This window comes from Eretmochelys imbricata, chromosome 6 (genome assembly GCF_965152235.1).
Source record: "Eretmochelys imbricata isolate rEreImb1 chromosome 6, rEreImb1.hap1, whole genome shotgun sequence".
NCBI lineage: Eukaryota > Metazoa > Chordata > Testudines > Cheloniidae > Eretmochelys > Eretmochelys imbricata.
The window spans coordinates 27,785,589-27,813,511 of record NC_135577.1 but is presented as its reverse complement, the minus strand read 5'-3'; the positions used below and the strand labels follow the sequence as shown (position 1 = coordinate 27,813,511).

At 46.2% G+C, this 27,923-nt stretch overlaps 1 protein-coding gene across 7 annotated transcripts in view; it reads right to left on the bottom strand.

Moving 5' to 3' along the window:
* Positions 1–27,923, bottom strand: part of SLC67A1 (solute carrier family 67 member 1) — a 142,484-nt gene that overhangs the window by 76,373 nt on the left and 38,188 nt on the right. For all 7 annotated transcript variants that reach the window (XM_077818281.1, XM_077818279.1, XM_077818283.1 and 4 more), the window contains 3 exons: positions 25,494–25,591; positions 22,902–23,047; positions 19,471–19,603 (listed from right to left, as the gene is read on the bottom strand). In XM_077818281.1, coding sequence (XP_077674407.1) covers positions 19,471–19,603; positions 22,902–23,047; positions 25,494–25,591 — 377 coding nt within the window. The remainder of the gene's footprint in view (positions 1–19,470; positions 19,604–22,901; positions 23,048–25,493; positions 25,592–27,923) is intronic.

Here is a 27,923-nt window from a genome sequence, read left to right as displayed (position 1 = left end):
TAAAGAAGACACACCACTTTTATCCTGCTCCTAGGAAGTAAATGGGTGATGCATTTACTATGGAGAGGGATACCTTAGTGGTTTGAGCATTGGCCTGCTAAACCCAGGGCTGTGAGTTCAATCCTTGAGGGGGCCATTTAGGGATCTGGGGCAAAAATCGGGGATTGGCCCTGCTTTGAGCAGGGGGTTGGACTAGATGACCTCCTAAGGTCCCTTCCAACCCTGATACTCTTTGATTCTATGATTTACATTCATGGAAATGGGATCTCAGCTAACCTTGGTGGCTATTTCTACAAAAGATGTTGGGTGAGATAAACTTCTTTAGACAGGAAGTTATCTTGATAATTATGTTTACTCTCTAGAAAGTGTGTTATGATTTTGTTTTGTATGTAACCTGTTGTTTCTAATATTCTAACTCACTATCACTTGAATCTTTCATAATAAACTTATTTTTGTTTTCACCATCAATATATCTCCGTGCGATGGTGTCATGCAAAGTGCTGATCTTGGGTTGACTCATATTAGTTAGTGTGTACAGTATTTCCTTGGGACAGCAAACCAGGGCCACCCGGACGGTGGGGGGGGAGGTGGGGCAATTTGCCCCAGGCCCTGGGCCACGCAGGAGCCCCCACGAGAATTTTCAGACCCAGAGCAGAATCCGCCACGGCGGCAATTCAGTGGGTCCTTCAGTGCCGCCAAACACACCCAGAGTGAAGGACCTGCCCTGAAGACCCGCCGCCACTCCGGGTCTTCGGCCGCAATTGAGCGGCGAGGGGTCCTTCTGCTCCATGTCTTTGGCGAAGTGCCCCGAAGACCCGGACCAGAAGGACCCCCACCGCCGAAGACCCCAGGCCCCCTGAATCCTCTGGGTGGCCCTGCAGCAAACCTGGTATTTGGGTGAGTGTTCAGTGTATAAGAGGTTGGACGCTACAAGGAATGCCTCAAAGCAGTGGTTTTCAAACTTTTTAAGATGTATGCCCCATTCCAAATAATGTACTCTACCGTGTACCCCCATCTGAGATAGGGTCATAATACACCTATGATTAGGTTGCCAAGTCTTACTAAATAAAGTGCGTTGTGCGCCATTACAGGATTTTTCTTGCATACCCCCGATGAGAGCTCGCGTACCCCAGTCTGAAAACCACTGCCTCAAAGGAACTCGACTGGGGTACACCTATTGTTAGTCTGCAAGCTAAAGTCAGGGCTGGCAAAGCCCAGAGGAGAGTGCTTGTGAGGCTCACAGGCGGGCGGTGTCAGGAAGCGGATACCCAGTTATGCACAAACAAGTCTTCCTCGTGTGGGAGGAAGGGGGGATGAGAAGGTGACTCAGTCCAGTGACCCGAGAACCATCACTGATGCACACATTGACAGAGAGGAGAGATCACGAGCATAAAGCTACTGTATTTATCCAAAATGGAAAGACTGGTGAAGGAAGGTTTCAGAGAGAAGTGGGTTTTGCAGAGAGATGTGGAGGAGGGACGGGATGCTTGCAGCACTGAAGTGGACAGCAATTCCAAATGTGGGAGAATGATGGCCATGGGGGTAATGCTACCTTATGCAAAGTTGGGATTTGCTGCCTTCATAATCACTCCATACCCATCCTTCCACCAAGCCACTGCCAGCAACTCAGGCAATCCCTGCTTTGTGCCAGTTCCTTCCCCAGTGTCCCTGTCCCTTCCATCTCAGGCAGGTGCATTTAAATTCCCAGTTGTCTCCAGAAGCCTGTATACTGGCTCAAAGGAGGGAGAGAATGAGAATAACCTCACTGCTATCCAAGGGCTTTGCTTGAATATGTGGCTTCTTAGGCAGCCACCCCCTTAGACCAGTGGTTCTCAAACTTTTTGTATTGGCAAACCCTTTCATACAACAAGCCTCTGAGTGCAACCCCCCTTATAAATTACATTTAAAAATATTTAACGCTATTTTAAATGCTGGAGGCAAAGGGGGATTGGGAATGGAGCTGGGGAGGGGATCCCGAGCTGACAGCCCCGTACGTGGTGGGGCTCCAGCTGACAGCCCACCAGGTGTGGGGCTGACAGCTCACAACCCCCATGTAATAATCTTGCCACCCCTCTGAGGGCGGGTCATGACCCCTAGTTTGAGAACCCTCGCCTTAGACTATGCTAAACCCAAATCTACATAAGCCAGGAAACAAAATTTAACCTGAAACTGCACCCTACTCCATTGTGCCTTTTCCCACATTCACGAGATATCAAGTCACTTGTAGTTTGAAGACCCCTTGCACAGTGGGGTAATGCTCAGTGCTAAAACACCAGCCATTCCCGATACGCTAGAGGACAGAGGGTAAGGAGTGATATCCGGCCCTTACTTTCAGCAGCACAGGGAGGAGTGGTGAGGTTTAATGAATAGTTCAAGAGCCTCCTTCCTAAGGCAGGACAGGATAGCTCAGGACAAGTCAGGGAGCACTGGAAACAGAACAGTATGCTCCTGCAAGGGAGCATGGCACAGTAGCAGGTCTGCTAGCCAGCTGAGAGTATGGTCACACAGCCTACCTGGATCCCACTTCCTTGGGGCCATGATGTCCCTGAGACCACAGTAGCTGACGGGGCGGCAGATTTGTATAATTTTTGGTGGGCCCAGAATGGGACCAAGTCCCATTCCCCCGCCCCACCTGCCTAAGGCTCTGGGACGGAGTTTGGGTGCTGGGTGCTGGCTCTGGGCTGGGGCAGAGGGTTGGGGTTCAGGCTCTGGGAGGGAGTTTGGGTGCAAGCTCTGGGCTGGGGCAGTAATTTGGGGTGCAGGAGGTGGGCTCTGGGAGGAAGTTTGGGTGCAGGGTGCAGGCTCTGGGCTGGGGCAGGGGTGCACGAGAGGGTGAGTGGTGCGACATTTACCTCGGGCAGCTCCCGAAAGCAACCCGCACACCCCTGTGGCAGCAGCTCCTAGGCGGGGGGGAGGGGTGGAGGTCTCCACACGCCGCTGCCGGTAGGCACCTCCTCCACAGCTCCCCTTGGCTGCAGTTCCAATGGCAGAGTTGGCACTCGGGGTGGGGGCAGCGCACGGAGACTCCTCCCACCCCCCGGGGCCTCAGGGACGTGCCAGCCACTTCTGGGGGAGGCAGGCAGGCAGGGCCAGGAGACACTCTGGGGGAGGCATGCGGGGGTGGCAGGTGGGGCTGGGGGAGAGACCGGGCCCCGAACATTGGTGGAGCCAGGCCCCCATGCTCTGAATATTCCTGGAGCACGGGCACCACGGGCCCATACCACTCACCGCCCCTTGTAGCTGAGTTAGGTGAGAATCCTGTCTTTGTTGCTATGTGAATGCACGGTGACTGGGGGAAGAGAGGAGACTTCCTACATCTTCTTCCCCACAGTGCACCAGCTCAGCTTAGGGCAGGATTTGGCCACAGCAGGAGTGAGAGGTTTTGCAATACAAACGCTGCACTGAGTGAGTCTCTCCTGACACCTCCAAGCACTTTTTTTCCCCCTCCTGTTGGTCTGACATGTCATTATTCAGGTGAAAGACAAGCTTCAACAGGAAGTACACGCTCTGGTGATCATGGAGACAAGCCATTCAGAAACCTCTTTGGCCCCCAACGGCAAAGAAAGTATTCACGGTCTGGATGTTTCACATACCTTTGGTATACACAGTTCTTAAAGGCTGTATTGGTGTATTGGTCAACAGGAATTTTTCACAAGGGAATCGTGATGAAACAAAACCCTCTGGTGAGCCCTTCAAGCTGAATGCAGTTCATACTAAGGGTCACACAGTTCTCATTTTCTTATACAAATACTACTGTGCCTTTAACCTGGGAACAGAAGTGGACTAAAAGGGAAAGAAGAATTGGATAGCAGCAAGGAGGCTTTGCCATTTAACAACCGAGCCTCCAACGTTAAATGTTCAACAATGAGGACTCCCAGTTCAACTTCTCTCCTTCCCTCTCAGGTAGTAATTATTGTATTACATAGTATGTAGAAGCTCCAACTGAGAAAAAGGTCCCATTTTTCTAGGCATTGCATACATGCATAGTAAAAGGCCGGCCCTGCACCATAATGTTTACAGTTAAATACACAAAGGAAGTATTATTATCCCCATTTACAGGTGGGGAACGGAAGCAGAGATTAAGTGACTTTCCCAAGGTTACACAGGAAGTCTGTGGCAGAGATGGGCATCGATCCAAGATCTCCCAAGTCCTAGTTCAGTGCCTGAGTCACAAGGCCATCCTTCCTCGCTGTTTTGCCTTAACAAAGAAACAGTATTTCCCCCTCCATTTGAGCCCTAGCGACACTGCCAGAGTGGCAGTCCAGTCATGACATTTTCCATTCGTGAGAAGGCCAAATGTAGCTCTAGTGAGTAACGAGTAGACACTGGGGAATACTGCACAGCCTGCATATCGAGGGTTAAATAGTACTCTCTGATATTTGCATGCTATTCCCATCAACCTCAGACCAGAATCCAGCCAGGAGTATTTTGGTCTTTCCATATAATCCTCGCTAATTACATTTTTATTATTTCCAGGTTTCTAGCTCTTTCCATCACAACAAGGCTTCACAACTGCTGCCCTATCGACATAGTTTTCTTGAAAGCTATATCCAGATAAATACCCGAGTGTGATCCATAACCTCCAAGAGACGCTACATTTTCAAAGCCTAGGTGTGAGGCTGCTTAAATATCATAATTACTCAGCAAAGGAAACCTACGAAACACACTCACTGTTGGCTGGAGTCTAGGGACTAAAACAGGGGTGGGCAAACTTTCTGGCCCGAGGGCCACATCGGGGTGCGAAACTGTATGGAGGGCCGGGTAGGGAAGGCTGTGCCTCACACCTAGGCTTGGCCTGGCCCCCTCCCACAAACAGCCTGGCCCCCTCCCACTTCCCACCCGCTGACTGCCCCCCTCAGAACCCCCAACCCATCCAACCCCTCCTGCTCTTGTCCCCTGACTGCCCCCTCCCGGGACCCCCACGCCCGGGACCCCCCCCATCCAACCCTTCCTGCTGCCTGTCCCCTGATTGCCCTGACCCCTATCCACACCCCCGCCCTCTGATAGGCCCCCCTGGGACTCCACCCCCTATCCAACCCCCCCGTTCCCTGTCCCCTAACTGCCCCAACCCCATCCACACACCCCCCCAACCAGTGGTGAGCTGGAGCTAGTTCGCACCAGTTCGCTAGAACCGGTTGTTAAATTTAGAAACCCTTTTAGAACTGGTTGTTCCGCGAGGGACAGCCGGTTCTAAAAGGGCTTCTAAATTTAACCGGCCAAAAGTGGTGCCTTAGGCGCCACCTCCACGGGTGCTCCAGCCCTGGTGCACCCAAGGGGAAAATTTGGTGGGTGCAGAGCACCCACCGGCAGCTCCCTGCCCCACCCCCAGCCCCAGCTCACCTCCGCTCTGGCTCCTCCTTCTCCTCCCTTGAATGCACCGCCCCCACTCTGCTTCTCCGCCCCGCCAGGCTTCCCGCGAATCACCTGTTCGCGCGGGAGGCCGGGGCAGACTGAGAAGCAGGCCGCCGGCTTCCTGCTCAGGCCCAGGGATGCGCAGGTGAGCTGGGGCGGGGGGGGGGGTGCGAGGAGGGCCGCCCGTGCTGCAGCAGGTAACCCCGGGGGAGGGGGGGCGTGCAGGAGAACTGCTCCCCGCCCCAGCTCACCTCCGCCACCCTCGGCCTGAGTATGAAGCTGCCGCCTGCTTCTCTGCCCTCCCCTCCGCTTATCTGTCCCCCCACCCCACTTCCCGCCGAACGGCTGATTCACGCGGGAAGCCGGGGCAGGCTGAGAAGCAGGCTGCGGCTTCCCGCTCAGGACCAGGGATGCGCAGGTGAGATGGGGCGGGGGAGCGAGGAGGGCCGCCTACACCGCAGCAGGTAATGGGGGAGTGGCACACAGGGGAACCACTCCCCGCCCCAGCTCACCTCCGCCTCCCTGGGCCTGAGCGGGAAGCCACTGCCTACTTCTCAGCCTCCCCCGGCTTCCCGCTGAACAGCTGATTCGTGGGAAGCCAGGGGGGCACAGAGAAGCAGAGCAGGGCGGTGCTTACAGGGGAGGAGGCGGAGGTGGAGCGGAGGTGATCTGGGGCCAGGCGCAGAGTGGGGAGCTGCCAGTGGGTCCTCTGCACCCACCAATTTTCCCCGTGGGTGCTCCAGCCCCAGAGCACCCAGGGAGTCGGCGCCTAAGGCGCCACTTTTGATGTGATCAGTGGGGGAGCGGCCGCTCCTCCCCTAGCTACGCTCCCCCGCCCCAAGGAGTCAGAGGGACCTGCTGGATGCTTCCTGGGAGCCGCCCCAGGTAAGCACCTCCGGGACTCCCCACCTTGCTCCCCAGCAGGTACCTCTGGTTCTTAGGGGTGGGGTGGGCACCCACTATGATGGCCTACGAGACCCTCCTGCCCGGTTCTGGGGGCAGTCAGGGGACAGGGGAGGGGGTGGATGGGGCAGGAGTCCCGGGGGGCGGGGGGGGCAACGACCCCCTCATGGGGTGAGGAGGGAAGTTAAGATTTTGGCAGCTCATCACTGCCCCCAACCCTCCCCAGGACCCCACGCCCTTTCCAACCTCCCCTGCTCCCCATCCCATCCAATTGCCCTCTACTCCCTGTCCCCTGACTGCCCCCCCCGGAACCCTTTGCCCCTTATCCAACCCCCCCACTCCCCGCCCCCTTACCATGCCACTCAGAGCAGCAGGAGTTCGCAGCCACCGTGCTCCCCCACAGGAGCAGCGGGCCAGAACGCTGGTGGCGCAGCGAGCTGAGGCTGCGGGAGAGGGGGGACAGCAGGGGCTAGCCTCCCCGGCTGGGAGCTCAAGGGCCGGGCAGGACGGTCCCACAGGCTGGATGTGGCCCGCGGGCTGTAGTTTGCCCACCTCTGCACTAAAATAAGGTTGCTACACTCACCCTCCATCCACTCACTTTCTGAATACAAGCATGACACCCCCATTTTGCAAAGCAGGACTTTCCTGTCCCATGGCCTAGGCTGGAAAAGATTGAGGGGTCTCCTTTCCCTTCACTCCCTGGCACATTTCTCTCCATTTCCTAATCTTCCTTCCCCTGATATAATTACAATGCAGCACCTTTACCCCAGACAGAGGATAGGTCGAGGGTACACAGATCCTTTAACTACACCCAGCGTGCGATGAAGTGAAAAGGACTGCACTCACTGACAACTCAGCCTTTTACTTTCCAGGGGTTGAGAGCCAGGCTGGGATCTCCCATGTTGTTGACTGGTATTGCACCATTTGAATGATTTCAGATACACTTAGGTAGGTAACATATTCACAGATGTGGAAAGCATGGCATACAATCTGTGCTAGTTTTCAAGCATACTAGGGATGGAAAAACTCAAACTGATCTATATGATGACACCAGTCCAAACATACCCACACCCTGGTGTATCCCATTTCTGAAGCCTGGGTGGCAGAAGAGAGCCAGCCATATAAGGAAACAGTTGGCCTGCTCTCTTCTCCTTGCCCGCTCCCACCAGACAGCAGACTCTTCTTAGCGAACATCACATCACCATGTTGTGCCCAAAAGAACCCATGCAATATCTGGGTTCAGCTTGGCAGACCTGGTTCAGCCAGGTTGGTATTTCCAGTCAAACCTGTTACCCAGACCAAGAGGGGTAGTGTGACCACAAGACTGGGTACCTAGGACTCCTGAGCTCTAATCACTGTGCTGACACTGGTTCCCTCTGTGGCCCTGGGCTATTAAAAATCTCAGTTGACGACCTCTTTCCTCCCAGCCGAGATGAGCCTACAACAAACCCTGCAACTGAACTTTGGACAGAATGTGGGGGTTTGAAATTCAGAACAACATCCAAATGTTGCAACTCCATCTCTGCTCTGTCTCCCTTGCCTACACCCTCTTAATTTTTCCTCCCCTCACCGGCTGTTGTCTCAAACTGGATTACCGGATAGCATTTGATGCCTTTTCGGGGTGCAGTCTGAAAGACACAGTATGAAATAAAGCTGAATTGTATTGTACAGTATCAAAGACATAGATGGGACTGTAAAAATCACCAGGGTGGGACTTATTTAAGAAATAGGCATAATATTGCCGTGATTGTGAGCTCTCTTGCTAGGAGAGGTGCTGTGTTTCTGCAGCCACTGCATGTGGGTTTTTCATTGCATGAACTGAAACAGCCACACAAAGGAGCTAGGTTTTTAATGAATGAATGATGCAGTCTCTTATCTTGCACTTAGCCTCATTCATGCTGGGTAGCTCCCTGAAAAGAGGAAACATTTATCTGAAATGCCAGTTATGAAACAGGGAGGGGTGCCTGTCAGCAGGTGTGTGGACTACAGAGGAGAAGGCAGGCAATCCCCTCAGACTCAGCACAGCCAGGCTGGCAACTCTAATGTGTGGCCTGCTCTACACTAGGAAATTAGGTTGGTACAACTATGTAGCTCAGGGGGTGAAACATCCACACTCGACAGTAACCGTTATACTGAGCTAATCCTCAGTGTAGACAGCAGTAGGTTGACAGGAGGGCCCTCTCTGCCCATGACTACATTCTAAGCTGCTTTAATCAGACACAAGTCTTGCCTCATGGTTACAGATGTTGATACTTTAAACCATTACGGTGTACTATTATTCCCATGTTAATTAGCAAAGGCTTCAAAAGCAAGGACATTTACTGCCCCTGAAAGAAGTCGGCCCTCACTTCTCCTTTTCCTAGCCCAAGAGGCCAGAGCTGACGCTACTCATGTTTTCTTCCCCAAAAGGCTAGGACTAATGCGGCCCCCAAAATCATATTGAGACCACAGCCTCTAAAATTCAAATCATCACCATGCAAAATGAACAGAGAGGGGAGAGAGATTTGCACTTTGGTGCAAATTACTTTAACCCTTAGGATCCTGGTTTGCCCTGATTGCCAGCCAAATAAATGCTGTGGAGGAGAGACTGCATGTGTTTGCAGTCTCTGAAGAGTTAACTCAGCTCCAAAGGCATCTCTATTTCAACTCCAATCATAGTTCCACTTGACAAAACAGCCCATTATTCACTCCCCCTTTCCTGTGCAGTGGCAAGGAGCAGGAACTACTATGACAAGCCTGCGCTGAGATGCCAGTACAATACAATTTATTGGCAGACTGGACATCAGCCACAAGGAACTTACCCTCCAAAGTTGCTTGACAAAGAACAAAGGAATGTTTGTGCCAGTTGTCACCAACGCAAGCTGCTCGGCTAATCAACCTCATCATCCCAGGCTGAGAAATACCAGGGTTCCTATTGGAAGTGAGCAAGAGAGATTCCAGCTGCCAGAATGGTCACTATTGTCTAGAAATAGAGTGCAGGCCCATGACCCTTTGCCATGTTCAATTCTTGGTTCCCATCTTCAACTGTTTAAACCACCCACAGACTTTCCATTCCTCCAGCACAAGCGAGAAGCAATGAGAAATTCCACAAAATTCCCCATAGGAACATTGTTCAGCTGCGTTACGGGAAAGAAATATGATTCTCTACTGCAGGCAAACAACCTCCTTCTTTCCCCCTTGAGGAAGAAGAAGAATAGCTTGGCAAAAAAAAAAAAAAAAAGCCAAAATCCCACTGCAATAACATTTAATAAGAGACCAAGGGGGTTTGGCTAGGAACATCCTGAATTCAACAGAATAATTGTTCCAAGACATTTATGTCTAAAAACAAGTCACTAAGATTAAGAAACCTCTCCCTCTCCGTAAAAAGCAGACAAATCCAGGGTCATGAAACAAAGATCATTCATTATGATCTTGTTAAAAGAGAGACTGGTCATCATGAATTACAGTCTCAGAAGAAGGGATGAAGTCCATGTAATTGCACTACCCAGGCTCATCATTCCACCTTTGGAAACCATTCCCACCTCATTCTTTCATACTAACTCAATAGCCCTGAAACAAAATATTATGCAACCAACCTGCCCTGTTCCATCTAGGCATTTATATCCTGGTTTTACTCAGTTCTAATCTAGTTGGTAGATGAACAGAAAAAGACTTTAGCAAAAAACAATACACAAAAATGAAACAATTCTGAGGAACATAAAGCTCGACTGCTCATCGTAATTAAAGAACCTGGCCCAAACCCTCAGCTGGTGTAAATCTTCCTAGCTCCAAAGAAGCTATGCTGATTTATACCAGCTGAGGGTCTGGCCTTCCCAAGTCACTGTTTTAAAGACCACTGTCTTTTAGCTAACGTTTCATTTGGGTGATTACCTTCTAAAAGCAAACCCTGTCCTGTCCCATGTTTCCAGTGGTAGAACGTTCTTCAGTTCCTGTTGCAAACTGTTGTACAGCATTGTTGGCTGCTGCTAAACGGCAGCCATGCTTCACCTGTTTGTATATTGTTTGTATGCAGGTGGGTGGGAAGGGCTGTGCTTGGGGTGAGAATCCCCAGCAAAGTGATACAGTAGCAGATCCCTTAAGTGACAAGAGATTCATCCAGATGACACTGGAAAGCCACCACCAGTTCTAACCATCACAGCTCCTTGGCTACAGCTTCATGCAGTTTAGGTGATAAGTAAACAAATTTAGCATTTTGCAGAGGAGCAGACACAGGGCTTCTGACTCCAGTTTAGGACTTGGGGTGGGGGTGGGGGTCAGGAAGCGGGACCCTGCCTCAAGCTCCCTGTGAGACTTTGAACAAGTCACTCTGCTTCTCTGTGCTACCACTTCCCTGTCTGCAAAATGGGGATAAACTATTTCCCTATCTCAGAGGGGTGTTGCAAGGATAAATTGATTAATGTTTGTAAAGTGCTTTGAGAAGCACAAACTGAAGTTGCTATAGGAGTATAAAGCATAATGGACTAGATCCTCAGCATTGATTACACTGGACCTACCCCAGATTATACGAGTTGTGGAATAGGGACAATTATTTCCATCTCCCTCCCTAGCACACAAATATTTAACCACCAAAAATATGAATAATATTGTAAACAGCAAAAAGAGAACATTGGCGAGCTTTGGGGAGGGAAATGCAGAAAACTCCAGTTACATTCTTCTTCTATGATATCACAACAAAGCACTTTCCTTAATGGCAAGGGGATTGTGCTCATTTTTCTCTAAAAAATGAAGCTTGTGAAAGCTTAAGTGATTATGCCAATAAAAATACAACTGGAGCCTTCTCTTACCAACGCGGAATGTTAGGAGGACACAGTGTACTAGAACTGCTTAGCATATGTCACAGCCTCACTGCCAGAGCAAGGCGTGAAGAGGTTTGGGGTATGGTTAGGAACCAGTTGGTGGGATTTAACTGTACTGATGTATTTCCATGGTAATGGATGGCTGTGTTATTTGTAATGGGACATGGAGCCTTGTACCTCAAAGATGATGGCTGAAATACAGCCGAGGTCTGTAGTGATTTTTAGAAGGCTGTTTGGTGGTCTTCATTCAGTTGCTACTGGACAAGTGTTCACATTGCAAAATTTACCACCACAGTTAGCAATTGTCGTCTACCTCAGCTGCAGGGACAATGATTGAATTAGCATAGAGGCAGGACTACTCTCTCATCTTTAGTGCACAAATCTGGGTCAGGATTGAGGCACAGGGTGGGAAAGTTTATACTTCATGCTTATAGCCTGTGATGTAGCTAGCCTGTGAATAAATAAGAAGGCAGTCTCTCAGCACATTTCTCTGGCACTAAACCTGTTGTTTAAAAATCAGACTATTATTCCTAGTGTCACAGACCCTATGGCCTTGGATAAGGTTCTTGCTAGTATGTTTCCCACATAGATGCCAAGGAGCAGCCAGCTACCAAGACAGACTTATTAGCCAAAGCTGCCCTCCATAGGATAGAGGTGAAACAACAACTTCAAGAGATTTCCATAAGAGCTGAAATCAAAGAGGAGTGATTTTACCAGAACTGGCTCCAGTTCACCTTTGCTAGTGTAAGGGCTTGTCTACACATGGAATTATTCCTTATTAACTCCCTCTAGATTAATAGATTCTAAGGCCAGAAGGGACCATTGTGATCATCCAGTCTGACCTCCTGTATAACACAGGATTTAGGACTTCCCCCAAAATAATTCCTGTTTGAACTACAGCATCTCTTTTAGAAAAACACCCAGTCTTGATTTAAAAATTGCCAGTGAAGGAGAATCCACTACAACCCTTATTAAATTGTTCCAATGGTTAAATTACCCTCATGGTTACAAATGTATACCTTATTTCCAATCTGAATTTGTTTCACTTCAACTTCCAGACACTGGATCTTGTTAAATCTCGAACTCCTAGGCTGACGGGCCCATTATTGAATATTTGTTCCCCACGTAGGTACTGTAATCAAGTCAACCCTTAACATTCTCTTTGTTATGATACATAGAGATTGAGCACTTTGCGTCTATCACTATAAAGCATGTTTTCCAATCCTTTTATCTTTCTTGTGGCTCTTCTCGGAGCCTTCTCCAATTTTTCAACATACTTCTTAAACTGTGGACACCAGAACTGGATACAGTATTCAGCAGTGGTCACACCCGTGCCAAATATAGAAGTAAAATAACCCCTCCACTCCTACTCAAGAGACAAGAGTCCCTTGTTTATACATCCAAGGATTACTTTAGCCCTTTTGGCCACTGTGTTGCTCTGGGAGCACTTGTATTCCTGAATAAGAGTGTCCACCCATGGAGTTAACCAGGGGAAGTTAATCAGATATAACCATGTGTAGATAAGTCCAAAGTTTTCAAAAAATAAGGGTCAAGGATTTTCCAAAGTGACTAGTGATTCTGGGTGACCAACATGAGACACATTTCAGAGGCCTGCTATTCAGACAGTGCTGAGCACCTGTCCTCTGCACATCAGGCCCCTTTAAAGTGTCTCAAGTTGGGCACCCAAGACCTGAAAAATGTTGCTTTTTAAAGTCTTGCCCTTGAAGATTCAAATCTTCGAATTGTGAGCAAAATGAGCAGAGAAAACAGTCTAACTCAGGCAACACATGACAGCAAATAGTAGGGACAGGCATCACAGAATTTTCCTCTCAGAATCCAAAAGGGATGAGGAGTCTGAAGTCAGAGCAGAAAACCCTGGAAGTCAGCCCTTTCAGGACATCCCATATTGGCAAGAGAGCAGAGCATTCCAGCAATCTTTTCAAAACATTGGTGCCCTCTAGTGTGCATTACCGGCAAAACATTGTATGGCAAAAGTGTGTTCCAATCCCTTCCCTTTTAAAGTACACCTCTTCTATACTGTAATATGTGGACTAATAGCTGGTATATTGTTAGGGGACATTTTCAAACCAGGGCTGACAGTGCTGAATGAAAAGCATCGTAGATATGAAAACTTCTTTTGACAAACAGACAAAAAGTGGCATTGAAGCACAAGATGGAAAGGTGTTTGTATAGTAAGTGCTGGGAGCCACACAAGTATCTAGTTAAATAAGTCCAGCAATGTCCCCAGATACACACTTGCAATGACATGAAAACAATGGGCTGAGAGATACCCAAAGGAAAAGGAAAAACCCACAATCCTGCCAATTTCCCCAAAGGAAGGTTCCATCCAAATTTGGCATTCTGTTTATATAAGTGCACATGACCTACAATCATGATTAAAGCAGACAATCTATGACAATTTTTGCTTTTTGGCAATTAATGCTTGTGAAAAGACAAACTGACTACACTGCATGAGAAAGTCCACTTATGAGCATGCAAGAGTAACACACATCCATATCCAGTGACAACTATTTGCCCTTTCAGATCCAGACAACCCCTGAATTAGAGGTTTTCCCAATTTTCATTTAATTGAACTGTATAACTGCTGAACAATGGATCATACTAAATCTTAGCTTCAAATACGTAGAACTGAATTATAGGCAAAGACCACAAAGAATTAAGAAGTTGAAGGGTTGAAGTTGTAAGGATGCAAAAGCCACAACTGAGGTTCTTTTCAAAGCCATTTAACATAAGAACGGCCATACTGGGTCAGACCCTCCATCTAGCCCAGTATCCTGTCTTCTGACAGTGGCTGTCAGATGCTTCAGAGTGAACAAACAGAATAGGGCAATTACTGAGTGATCCATCCCCTGTTGTCCAGTCCAAGTATCTGGCAGTCAGAGGCTTAGGGACATTCAGAGCATGGGGTTGTATCCCTGACCATCTTGGCTAATTCCCATTGATGGACCTATCCTTCATGAACTTATCCAATTCTTTTTTGGGCGCAATTATAATTTTGGCCTTCACAACGTCCCCTAGCAACGAGTTCCACTGATTGACTGTGCCATTTAAATGAAATGAATGCTACCAATATGTAGATACAGAACAGAGATTTTAGCAGCACTTTCACCGTACCATAGAATATCAAACATGATGTTTTCTACTGCTTTGTCATCCTACATATATTATCAAGGTCAAAAGTAATTCATAGTACTGTGCCAACTGCAGACAAATGGAAGCATAACACAAACCAAAGGAAGGTAGACAAAAAATAGGATTTTCAATACCAGAACTGGTCATGGCCCATGTAGAGAATCCAGTCTTTGACACTGGGAAGCATATTAGAGTGCACATTGTTTTGCAGTGCTATACTACTGGGAAAAGATTTTCCTGACTTCGGATGTTGATTATTAAGGGCCTGATCCAATGCCAATTGAAATCAGTGGCCATCCTTCCACTGGCTTCAGTGAGAATTTAATCAGCCCCTCAGTGCTCTGAAGAAAAGAGATTTCTAGCCCTCGTAGTGGATTTAGTGTAACTGTAGATATGGCTCTTACTCAAATCAATGTCAAACCTTTCGTGCATCTTTCTAAGGTATTTGCCTCAGTAATATCCTGAAGAATCACAAAGTTCATGAAAATGGAATTTTTAATTAAATTGCTTAAATGTTTAATTAAGTAAATGGTGCCCAGATTCATCAAAATAAAACCAAACAATATGAACAGAGATTATAACTGTCATGTATGGAACCCAACTACTACAGCATGAGAAGAATGACTGCAGGTCAACAGTGGCATCAAGTGGACAAAGACTTACAATCTACATACCACACAGACTATGCTGACAGCTTGTGCCACACGCTCTCAAAGAAACTGCGGAACCACCTGATCAACATCCTCTACAGCAAACAGGGAAAGATTAAGCATGAGCTCTCAAAACTGGATACTCTCATAAAAAAACAACCTTCCACACAAACTTCCTCGTGGCTGGACTTTACAAAAACTAGACAAGCCATTTACAACACAAACTTTGCTTCTCCACAAAAGAAAAAGGACACTAAAGTATCTAAACTACTATATGCCACAAGGGGCCACAACAATGGTTCCCTCAACCCACCCAGCAATATTGTTAACCTATCCAACTATACTCTTAGCCCAGCAGAAGAATCTGTCCTATCTCGGGGCCTCTCCTTCTGCCCCTCCACCCCCACAAACATGACAGAATTCTGTGGTGACCTAGAATCCTATTTTCGACATCTCCGACTCAAGGAATATTTCCAACACACCTCTGAATAACATACTGACCCACAGAGACCTTCCTACCAAGACTACAAAAAAGAAGGATTCTGGATGGACTCCTCCTGAAGGTTGAAACTACAGACTGGACTTCTACACAGAGTGCTTCCGCTGACGTGCACGGGCTGAAACTGTAGAAAAGCAGCATCACTTGCCCCTTAACCTCAGCCATGCAGAACACAATGCCATCCACAGCCTCAGAAACAACTCTGACATCATAATCAAAAAGGCTGACAAAGGAGGTGCTGTCGTCATCATGAATAGGTCGGAATATGAACAAGAGGCTGCTAGGCAGCTCTCCAACACCACTTTCTACAAGCCATTACCCTCTGATCCCACTGAGGGTTACCAAAAGAAACTACAGCATTTGCTCAAGAAACTCCCTGAAAAAGCACAAGAACAAATCCACACAGACACACCCCTGGAACCCTGACTAGGGGTATTCTATCTGCTACCCAAGATCCATAAACCTGGAAATCCTGGACGCCCCATCATCTCAGGCATTGGCACCCTGACAGCAGGATTGTCTGGCTATGTAGACTCCCTCCTCAGGCCCTACGCTACCAGCACTCCTAGCTATCTTTGAGACACCACTGACTTCCTGAGGAAACTACAATCCATCGGTGATCTTCCTGAAAACACCATCCTGGCCACTATGGATGTAGAAGCCCTCTACACCAACATTCCACACAAAGATGGACTACAAGCCATCAGGAACAGTATCCCCGATAATGTCACGGCAAACCTGGTGGCTGAACTTTGTGACTTTGTCCTCACCCATAACTATTTCACATTTGGAGACAATGTATACCTTCAAATCAGCGGCACTGCTATGGGTACCCACATGGCCCCACAGTATGCCAACATTTTTATGGCTGACTTAGAACAACGCTTCCTCAGCTCTCGTCCCCTAACACCCCTACTCGCGCTACATTGATGACATCTTCATCATCTGGACCCATGGAAAAGAAGCCGTTGAGGAATTCCACCATGATTTCAACAATTTCCATCCCACCATCAACCTCAGCGTGGACCAGTCCACACAACAGATCCACTTCCTGGACACTACGGTGCTAATAAGCGATGGTCACATAAACACCACCCTATACCAGAAACCTACTGACCGCTATTCCTACCTACGTGCCTCCAGCTTTCATCCAGACCGCACCACACGATCCATTCTCTACAGCCAAGCTCTATGATACAACTGCATTTGCTCCAACCCCTCAGACAGAGACAAACACCTACAAGATCTCTATCAAGTGTTCTTACAACTACAATACACACCTGCTGAAGTGAAGAAACAGATTGACAGAGCCAGAAGAGTATCCAGAAGTCACCTACTACAGGACAGGCCCAACAAAGAAAATAACAGAACGCCACTAGCCATCACCTTCAGCCCCCAACTAAAACCTCTCCAGTGCATCATCAAGGATCTACAGCCTATCCTGAAGGATGATCCATCACTCTCACAGATCTTGGGAGACTGGCCAGTCCTTGCCTACAGACAGCCCCCCCACCCTGAAGCAAATACTCACCAGCAACCACACACCACACAACAGAACCACTAACCCAGGAACCTATCCTTGCAACAAAGCCCGTTGCCAACTGTGTCCACATATCAATTCAGGGAACACCATTATAGGGCCTAATCACATCAGCCACACTATCAGAAGCTCGTTCACCTGCACATCTACCAATGTGATATATGCCATCATGTGCCAGCAATGCCCCCCTGCCATGTACATTGGCCAAACTGGACAGTCTCTACGTAAAAGAATAAATGGACACAAATCAGACGTCAAGAATTATAACATTCAAAAACCAGTTGGAGAACACTTCAATCTCTTTGGTCACTCGATTACAGACCTAAAAGTTGCAATTCTTCAACAAAAAAACTTCAAAAACAGACTCCAATGAGAGACTGCTGAATTGGAATTAATTTGCAAACTGGATACAAGTAACTTAGGCTTGAATAGAAATTGGGCGTGGATGTGTCATTACACAAAGTAAAACTATTTCCCCATGTTTATTCCCCCGCCCACCCCCCACTGTTCCTTAGACGTTCTTGTCAACTGCTGGAAATGGCCCACCTTGATTATCACGACAAAAAGTCGTCCCCCCCCCCCCCCCGCTCTCCTGCTGGTAATAGCTCACCTCAAGTGATCTCCTTACAGTGTGTATGGTAACACCCATTGTTTCATGTTCTCTGTGTATATAAATCTCCCCACTGAATTTTCCACTGAATGCATCCGATGCAGTGAGCTGTAGCTCACGAAAGCTTATGCTCAAATAAATTTGTTAGTCTCTAAGGTGCCACAAGTCCTCCTTTTCTTTTTGCGAAAGACTTATTAGCAATTTTGATTTCTTCTAGTAACAAGAATTCTCAACTACTGTTAACTCTTTCGCCACATAAAATATTTAAGAATATATGTGGAAGAATCATGGGAACTTGGGTCATTCTACCTCCTGAGAGAAAGATGAGTCACCTCTCACCTCCCTAGTGTTATCAGACTAGAGCAGTCTGTTCTGTGGAAAAGATCAAGAAGTTGGTTCTTATCTGGGAACTGAACTCACACCACAGGTGCACAGATAATTTGCTCCAGTGAAACAGTGGGAGAAGGGAGGCCTGCCTGTCAACCTCTTTTAACAAAGCATGCTGCGAAGGGTAAGAGTCTGAGGCCTTATCAAATACAGGCCTTTTTCTTTTTTGTGACTGTGGAGGAGGACAATGCTGAGGAAAAACGGTGCTGGCTGCTATACCGGGAGGAGAATGCAAGTATAGGTCCAGAAGGATTTTCCCACTTGGAAGACTATCTAGCTATCTTTGGTACTTATCTGGCTCCCATTATCATATCATTTGAGTACCTCACAATTACTGGTGTATTTAGCCTCACAACACCCCTATGAAACAGGGAGGGACTATGAACCCCATTTTACAGATGCAGAAACTGAGGCCCAGAGAGACTAAGGCCCAGATCTTCAAACATATTTAGGTGCTTAATTCCGAAGGACATACAGGGATTTATTACAGAAGTGGGTGGGCAAGGTTCTGTTGCCTGCGATGTGCTGGAGGTCAGACTAGATGATCATGATGGTCCTGACTGAATGGAGACTATCAAACTTGTTAAAAAAAAATCAAGGTTTTCTATAGCAGCAAGTGCAGACACGCTTTTAAAGATGCCTAGTGGGTTTACCCGAAGGTCTAGAAGGAGCCCTGGGAATGATCAGACTTGACAAGTTTGGGTTACACTCACTCATCCTTGTTTTGGAGGGGGCAGACTGCCTCATTTGTCGCACTCCCCCTCTCCAGGCCCTCTTAAGCTCTGCTCTCCTCCCTAAGGTCCCACATTACATTAAGCATCCCTCTAAGAATGTTGTGATTTTGTGAGCCTCACCCTGCTTGAGATTTAAAGCTATACCAACACCATTTTTAAATAGCACTTAATACACTGGTAAAGTTGCTCCACAATGCACACAGCCCTCAGTGCTTAGGGAGTTACGGGGTCAAGCCAAGAGCCTGGACTAGGATTGCTTGTAGCTTTTAACTAACTTTTTAATAATTGCTGTTTCCAAAGCAACTGAGACATGGATATTAGCCCAGCTTGCAGAAATGGGATTTACAACTAGGCTTATTTAAAACAAGAAATAGTGACACACAGTGGAACAGATGACAAAAGTGATTGATCCTTGGCCCTTAAGATATTTTGTGCCACCAGGGCTGCACAAAGGGGCTGAGTATTTCCCCAGCACAGGGTTATCCTGGAGTGGTGTAGAGCTGCCAACCCTTCCTGACCCTTGGTACAGGGGCCATTGGGCATGGAAAGCATTCTAGGATAGGGAGCAGATTTGGAGTGTACTGCCTTCTGCTGATTCCTGACCAGTGAAATACAGGACCATTCTAGCCAGTGCAAGTTAGAGAAACCCTGTGGCTGCTCTAACTGGTGCCAGGGGCTGATTTGGCCCCAAGATCAGGCAGCGGCAGCTGAAAATTGCACCCAAAGAATAAGGAAAGAGTTATATGTTTGTACATTATCAAATGAGGGGAGAACAAAATACCCCTCAGCAGCTGAATGAATTGTTATAACTGCATGACAGAAGTAAAACACAACTCAACCACTTACCCAAATTTTGTGCTGAGTGTCCCACCCAGAGATGATCCAATGATTACTCCTATTCCAAAGCAAAGTCCAAGCTTCCCTAATGCATCTGCACGCTCAGCATGAGTAGTCAGATCTGTAATGACCATCTGAGCACCTACACAGATATTTGAAGAAACTTAATAAGAAACACTGAACTAAAAGAAACGTATTCTGGTGTCTGAATGATAAATGTATTCCTTGAGGTGACCATGCACAAATGCAAATGACAGAGCTTTCCCAGAGGTCAGGCCTTGTAACACTGAGCCAGATCCTCATGCAATGCCCCACTGAATGGGAACTGACCCCAGGACCTCTTCATCTAAAAGCACAAACTTCTACTATTTGTGCTTAAGGCCTGAGGGCCAGATCAACAAAGAGACTTAGGATATGTCTACACTGCAGTTAAACAGCTGTGGCTGGCCCATGCTGGCTGACTTGGGATCACAGGCTGTTTAATTGCAGTGTAAAAATTCTGGCTCAGAGCCTGAGCTTTGGGACGCTCCCACATCGCAGGGTCCTAGAGCCCAGACTCCAGCCCAAGCCCGGACATCTACCCTGCAATTAAATAGCCCCGCAGCCCGAGTCAGCTGGCATGGGCCAGCCTTGGGTTTTTAATTGTAGTGTAGGCATACCCTTAAGCACTTAAAACCCTTTGTGGGTTCAGCCCAGAGTCCAGTAGTCAGGAGAAGGAAGAGACTCAGAACCTCTTATGTGGACCAACTGCTAATGGGGGTGAAGACCTCCGTTGGTTTAAACCAGCTGTGTGTAATCCACATGAACACGATGAGGGTCTTCGTTACCCCCAGTGGCGATACTCCATCAGCAACGCAGATTTACACCAGCTGAGCATCTGGTCTGATGGTTTTTACTGGACGCAAATGGCTGGAGCAAAACAGAATGGAATGGTGCAAATGAAAGCCACTGTAACGCAGCTTGCCATGTCTGAGGTACTCACTAATGCTGACGTGCAATTTGCTAGGCCGTGTGTGACCGCATGTTGCTAAAAAATTATTCTGGGACAATTCTTGCTTCGGTGAATGAAGCTGAGACATTTGAAATGGCTGCACTGCAGTGAAGGACACATGCCGTTTATTTTATTGATACGGTTTATTCCATTGGAATGAATTCTGGTCTGCTAAAGAGACACAGCTCTTACCTCTGTCATAAAACCAGGGAATGGAAAAACCCACTCACGCACTGCAAGTTGCAATGAGTGGGGCCAGGGAGCTTTTGACCTCCCATCTGGGGTAGAGGGGGAGGAGCTGCTCAAATGCGGCTGTTCCTTTAACAGGAAGGCTGGGAGGGAGCAGAGCAGCTCAGGCATCTAGTTCTTTTTCTAAGAGAGTGTGAGCTGGAGGAGCGATGCTTTTAACAGAATTAGTGGTGGGCATGGAGCAAAATAGCCTGTGAGCTGTGGCTCCTTAAAAAGCATGGGGTGGGGGAGGAAATCTAAAAGTATAGGGCCCAGATGGATGAAAATGCTGGGAAGCAGAGAGCTTTACGTCCATTCAGGAAAGCAGTGGAAATGGCAACTGCACAAGGAGAGGTGCTGGGGGTGAATTGGTTTATTGGGGGGAACGAAGATCCATGGCTGGTGGGGGGGGCATAGTAAAGTAGCTTAATGCTCAAGCAAGTAGATATCAGTGAAACTTTTCAAGCCCAAGTAAAAATAATAAACTATGCTTTGCACTTCTAGAGCACCTTTCATATGAGGGCCTCAGAACACTTCACAGACATGAACAAGTTAAGCTTCATAACACTGTGGTGTGGTGTGGCCAGGCCAGGCCAGGAGGTTAGCATTGTCATCTTCCATTTTACAAATGGGAAAGCTGAAGCACAGAGAGACTAAGTTGTGATGCTGTGTGTACGAAAGATGACCATTTGTATCATTGTTGTTACTACTGTTAGACAGGTTTCAGAGTAACAGCCGTGTTAGTCTGTACTTGCAAAAAGAAAAGGAGTACTTGTAGCACCTTAGAGACTAACCAATTTATTTGAGCATGAGCTTTCGTGAGCTACAGCTCACAAAAGCTTATGCTCAAATAAATTGGTTAGTCTCTAAGGTGCTACAAGTACTCCTTTTCTTTTTACTGTTAGACAATTGCAACAAATCTTGCACAAAGTATGGGGTTAAGGAAAAAGTTATGATTTATTAAGTACGATTATCCTGTTTATATGCATGTATCATCTTTGTATCTAAAGCTATGACTATTGGCTATATATGTGTATCTCCAACATGTGTGTTGTTCCTGGGTGACACTCTCCAAATAGATTTGCATCAGGACTAGACAGCTATGTGTTGATGGGCCATTAAAGACACACAGCTCACAACGGGCCATTGAAGAAATTTATCCTGCCCAGTAAGCCTTTCCAGTGGATGCCTCAGAAAGAATATGGGCAATGGCTGCCCCTGTGAGTCAGCAAAGCATGTAAGGACATATGACCCTGGACTCCATCTTGGGCCAGTAACTTTCTGTGAACTTGGCTGTAGGCTTTGTTTGGGACAGTAAATTTCCATGCACATGGCAAAGGATATAAAAGACCTCTGAGAGACCTCCATGTTGCCTCTTTCCTGCTCTAATTCTCTGGACTGTGGATTTACAACTAAAAAGAGCATCTTGAACTGCCGTCTGAGGACCTTCCAATCTTTTGGACATTACCAGAGAGACTTTACAAACCAGCAGCCTATTCCATCACGGCTACAAACCTGATATAAGGACTTTGCAATCATTTGTATGTATGTGATCTATTAACCATTTATAACTCTCTTCTTCTATGAATAAATCTTTAATTAGTTTACTGACAATGTGATATTTGGATAAGATCTGAGATTCAGATTGACCTGGGGATATGTCTCTCATCCTTTGGAATGAGTAAGAACCTCACACATGGTGAAATTAGTTTTCGATAACCTTTCATTATATTAGACTAGGTTGTCTGGACGGGAGCCAAGGACTGGAATGCCTAAAGGGAACTGTGTTTGGCTTCTGGTTAACCAGTGTTGTACTGCAGAAGCTCTTTTGTTACTGGCTTGGAGAACCTAATTATAGAATAAACCACCAGTTTTGAGGATTGTCTGCCCTATTTCTTGCAGTCTGCCCTGAGTGTGGCATTCTCAGTGTGGTCTATCCCAGGCACCCGATCACATAAGTGACTTGTTCTAGCTCACACAGCAAATCAGTGGCAGAGCTGGGAATAGAATTTTGTTGTCAGGCATCCCAACAACCTCCTCTAACCGTTAAACATGGTGCCTCATGTTGTTAAAACCCAACTACTCAGAGACTGATTCTGCAACCCTTATTAGTCCTACTGACTTTAACCTACTCGTGTGAGAAAGAATTGCAGGGTCAGGCTCTACAAATGGATTGGAAAATACAGAGCCCAATATTCGGGTCATCTTATCATGTCATTACCTGGTAGCCCATGCATGAACACGGATGGAATTCTGGACAGGAAGAGAAGTGGGACGCTGGTGGAGATGGACAGTAGCAGAAAGAAGGCAGATCCAGAGAGATACGAAAGAGTTAATGCAGCTCGGGTGCCATACTGGTCAGCAAACCTAGCATATAAATTATGCAGCATTTTAGAAATGGAACTTTTTAGCAATTGTAAATACAGTACATCCAGGCTGGCAATGCTATACTGTCATCCCACCCACCCACATTGATCAGATTTTTCACTTTTGAAAACCTGGCCCCAATCGTGGGTGCTGAGCACTTGAAAATGTGGCCCTGTGAGAAGTATGAAGCTTTGTCTGGACTAGGATTTAGCAGTGTGGTGTTACGCCCTTTCAGATAACATAGTGCCTAATGCAGTCTAAAATTTGGTGCTAGCGTTTTCAGACATGTACGTTAAAATGTTTTAAATCTAACCACACACACCTTTAAATCCTGGTCTAGACAAAGCCTGAGAGTGCAGGAGAAACAGTTATTGGTGACTAGACATAAGTCACCACAAGCTTGGTCCTACTAGGCTGTCTGTTTAAAAGATTCAATTAATCTTCATTTTGTTTGGGTTTTCTACTAAGGTTATCAAAAAATTGTGATCTGGCACAAAAATGAGTTATGTTAAACTAAGGAAGCAGAGAATCAAGTAAGGCGTGGCCTAAAAAAAAAGACACATTGATTTCACTAAGAGATGATTTTAAACTGATTTACATTAAACCAGTGCAACTTGTGTGTGTAGACAAGCCCTCAGTAAATTTGGGTTTTTGCTGTTTGTAATCCCAGGAGACCAGTTCATGAGATGATCTGGATTTTTTTTTAAAGAAAAAAAAAATCTAGCAGCTTCAGTGCTTGCAACTTCACATTAGTTTTAAGCAAAGTCATCCAGATACAAGGAAAACTGACTCATTCTCATACTCTGAGGTTTGAAAAAAATGCAGTTAGTGGATTTGTTGTGAATCTCTATTTCCTCATTTTTGCATTTTAGCTAAGATATGGCATTCCCCTTTATATATCTGCTTCCCCATTGGGACAAACAGTTCTCACAGTACCACCCTGGGTGAAGTTTCAATCTCAGATTTGCACAGCAAATTTTGCTTTCAGCACAGCTACTTTGATTTACAACAGTTAAGGATCTGATTCTAATTAGACCCCTGTATTTTGTTCCCCTCATTCCTGCATGCATCTCTCATTGCTATGAGTAGGTATTCCACCCACAGAGAAAGAACAGAGCTTCAGGAGTAAGACCAGCTTTTCACAGATCCAGATCAGAATTATTTTCTATAAATTTGTACATTTATAGAAAAAAAATCACTTGAATTATGCCACTAACACCACCTCAGATTTGTGGACAAGAAGGAATTCATTTCTGGGCAGTACTGGTAGGGAAACTGACTATTATTATTCATAATAATTATTGCTCTCCTATTAGCACCTTTCAGAGTAACAGCCGTGTTAGTCTGTATTCGCAAAAAGAAAAGGAGTACTTGTGGCACCTTAGAGACTAACCAATTTATTTGAGCATGAGCTTTCGTGAGCTGTAGCTCACGAAAGCTCATGCTCAAATAAATTGGTTAGTCTCTAAGGTGCCACAAGTACTCCTTTTCTATTAGCACCTGTTAGCCCTACTGTGCTAAGCAAGAAATAGTCCCTGCCCTGGAGAGCTGGTAAAGGAAACAGAGGCACAGAAAAGCAACCTTCCCAAGGTCACTGAACAGACCAGTGGCAGAGACAGGAGTGTAACCCAAGTCGCCTGCATCCCCGTCCAATGCCCTACCCACTGGACTACTCTGCCTCTCCTTTTGTGCATCTCTGAACAGGGATAATCTATTATCTGCTGTATATTCTCCATATCTATTAGGTTTTTCAAGGCCATCTCCTCTTCTATTTGGAGCAGGAGTACGTATCCCATATCAGCAATTTCCTGCAACTGCTCAGAGGCAGAAACACAGGAGATCCTCAAGTCTTTCCCCCGCCTTCCTTTTGCTAGGGCTGTTCGAACTGTAAATATAGAGTCCTCCTGATTCTAAGCTCACTGATACCAGTATAAATCAGGAGCAACTGCACTGAAGTCATTTGCTGTGACATAGTGCAATGCCGGTATAAATAAGATCCGAATCAGGCACAGAAATTCTATGATTTCCACTAGAACTATTTATTAATAACATTGGTTAATAACGAAAAAAAAAAAAAAAGGCCAAGTTACACTCATCTTCTGGGTTTCCCAGTCCTGCCAATGTTCGTAAAGTTGCTTATATGCGTAAATGATTGCAGGATTAAGGCATTAGATTGCAAGCTCTGCAAAACTAAATGTTTTGGCTAAGCACACTGTCTGGATCCAAATAATCAAATTTAGAGAAATAACTAATACAAAAGCCATTTATATGTTACAATAGTTTTAATTAATATTTATTTCTCTGTAGCCTGTTTAGTAAATCCAAATAGCTTCTTAAAATATTTCCCAAGATTCAGAACGAGGAATGAAGTAGATTTATTTAAAAAAAATAAATAACTCTGATCTTCCCCAGGAATGGAAGGTTCACAAGATTGGTTCCTATTTACCTTCCAAAAATAGGACCTCCCAGAAGTTGCAGAACGCCAAAGGTTGTCTGGAGGTAGCCAAATCCAACTGAATCCAATCCCAGGCTCTTTGCCAAGTACTAAATAAAGCGGAGAAAAAGTGAAGTATGTTACATTTCTGAATGTTAAAGAGCTTAGTAAGTACAGGACTACTATAGTAATAAGTGAGCATGTGCATCCGTTCAAAATAAAAATCACATTGCTTGCCCACAGATACAATATAGCATGAGGAATATAAAGGTTATTTGATAAAAATCAAAAGTCTCTGGCCCAGATCATCAGCCAGCGTACATCAACAGGGCTCCGCTGAAGTCACCAATTTACATCAGCTGTGGACCTGGCTCTCTATTTTTACACTATTGCATGCAGTGTTGCTGTAGCTGCGTCGGACCCAGGATATTAGAGAGATAAGGTGAGTGAGGTGATATCTTTATTGGACCAACTTCTGTTGGGGAGAGAGAGAAGCTTTTGAGCTACACAGAGCTCTTCTTCAGGTCTGGGAAAGCTACTCAGAGTGTGACAGCTAAATACATGATCCAACAGATAGTTTAGCGCAGGGGTTCTCAAACTGGGGGTCATGAGGTTATTACGGGTAGGGGGTTGTGAGCTGTCAGCCTCCACCCCAAACCCTGCTTTGCCTCCAGCATTTATAATGGTGTTAAATCTATAAAAAGTGTTTTTAATTTATAAGGGGGGGGCACACTCAGAGGCTTGCTATGTGAAAGGGGTCACCAGTACAAAAGTTTGAGAACCACTGGTTTAGCGTAAGTAGCTAGCACATATTTTAATGGACCATTCAAGGTGAAGTGGCCGGTTAACATCCCTATAGTCACAGGACAAAAAGGGAGAGGGGATCAGTTGTTGTAATAAGCCATAAATCCAGTGCCTGTATTAAGATCATGATTTTTAGTGTCTAGCACAGAGTTATACATTTAAGCTCCCAGTGTTGTGCAAGGTTTCCTTTGAGGATGAGGATGTTCCCCCATGGCCGATATGGGTGTTTTTGTCTTTTATCATTTTTCAGTGTGTAGTGATTGCCTGGTTTTTTTTCATAGATATTTAGGTCAGAAGGGACCATTATGATCATCTAGTCTGACCTCCTGCACAACGCAGGCCACAGAATTTCACCCACCACTCTTACAAAAAAAACCTCACACCTATATCTGTGCTATTGAAGTCCTCAAATTGTAGTTTAAAGACCTCAAGGAGCAGAGAATCCTCCAGCAAGTGACCCGTGCCCCATGCTACAGAGGAAGGCGAAAAACCTCCAGGGCCTCTTCCAATCTGCCCTGGAGGAAAATTCCTTCCCGACCCCAAATATGGCGATCAGCTAAACCCTGAGCATATGGGCAAGATTCATCAGCCAGATACTACAGAAAATTCTTTCCCAGGTAACTTGGACCTTACCCCATCTAAAACCCATCACAGGCCATTGGGCCTATTTACCATGAATATTTAATTACCAAAACCATGTTATCCCATCATACCATCTCCTCCATAAACTTATCGAGTTTAATCTTAAAGCAAGATAGATCTTTTGCCCCCACTACTTCCCTCGGAAGGCTATTCCAAAACTTCACTCCTCTGATGGTTAGAAACCTTCGTCTAATTTCTAATCTAAATTTCCTAGTGGCCAGTTTATATCCATTTGTTCTTGTGTCCACATTGGTACTGAGTTTAAATAATTCCTCTCCCTCTCTGGTATTTATCCCTCTGATATATTTATAGAGAGCAATCATATCTCCCCTCAGCCTTCTTTTAGTTAGGCTAAACAAGCCAAGCTCCCTGAGTCTCCTTTCATAAGACAAGTTTTCCATTCCTCGGATCATCCTAGTAGCCCTTCTCTGTACCTGTTCCAGTTTGAATTCATCCTTCTTAAACATGGGAGACCAGAACTGCACACAGTACTCCAGGTGAGGTCTCACCAGTGCCTTATATAACGGTACTAAAACCTCCTTATCCCTACTGGAAATACCTCTCCTGATGCATCCCAAGACGACATTAGCTTTTTTCACAGCCATATCACATTGGCAGCTCATAGTCATCCTATGATCAACCAATACTCCAAGGTCCTTTTCCTCCTCCGTTACTTCTAGTTGATGCGTCCCTAGCTTATAACTAAAATTCTTGTTATTAATCCCTAAATGCATGACCTTACACTTCTCACTATTAAATTTCATCCTATTCCTATTACTCCAGTTTACAAGGTCATCCAGATCCTCCTGTAGGGTATCGCTGTCCTTCTCTAAATTAGCAATACCTCCCAGCTTTGTATCATCTGCAAACTTTATTAGCACACTCCCACTTTTTGTGCCCAGGTCAGTAATAAAAAGATTAAATAAGATTGGTCCCAAAACCGATCCCTGAGGAACTCCACTGGTAACCTCCCTCCAACTTGACAGTTCACCTTTC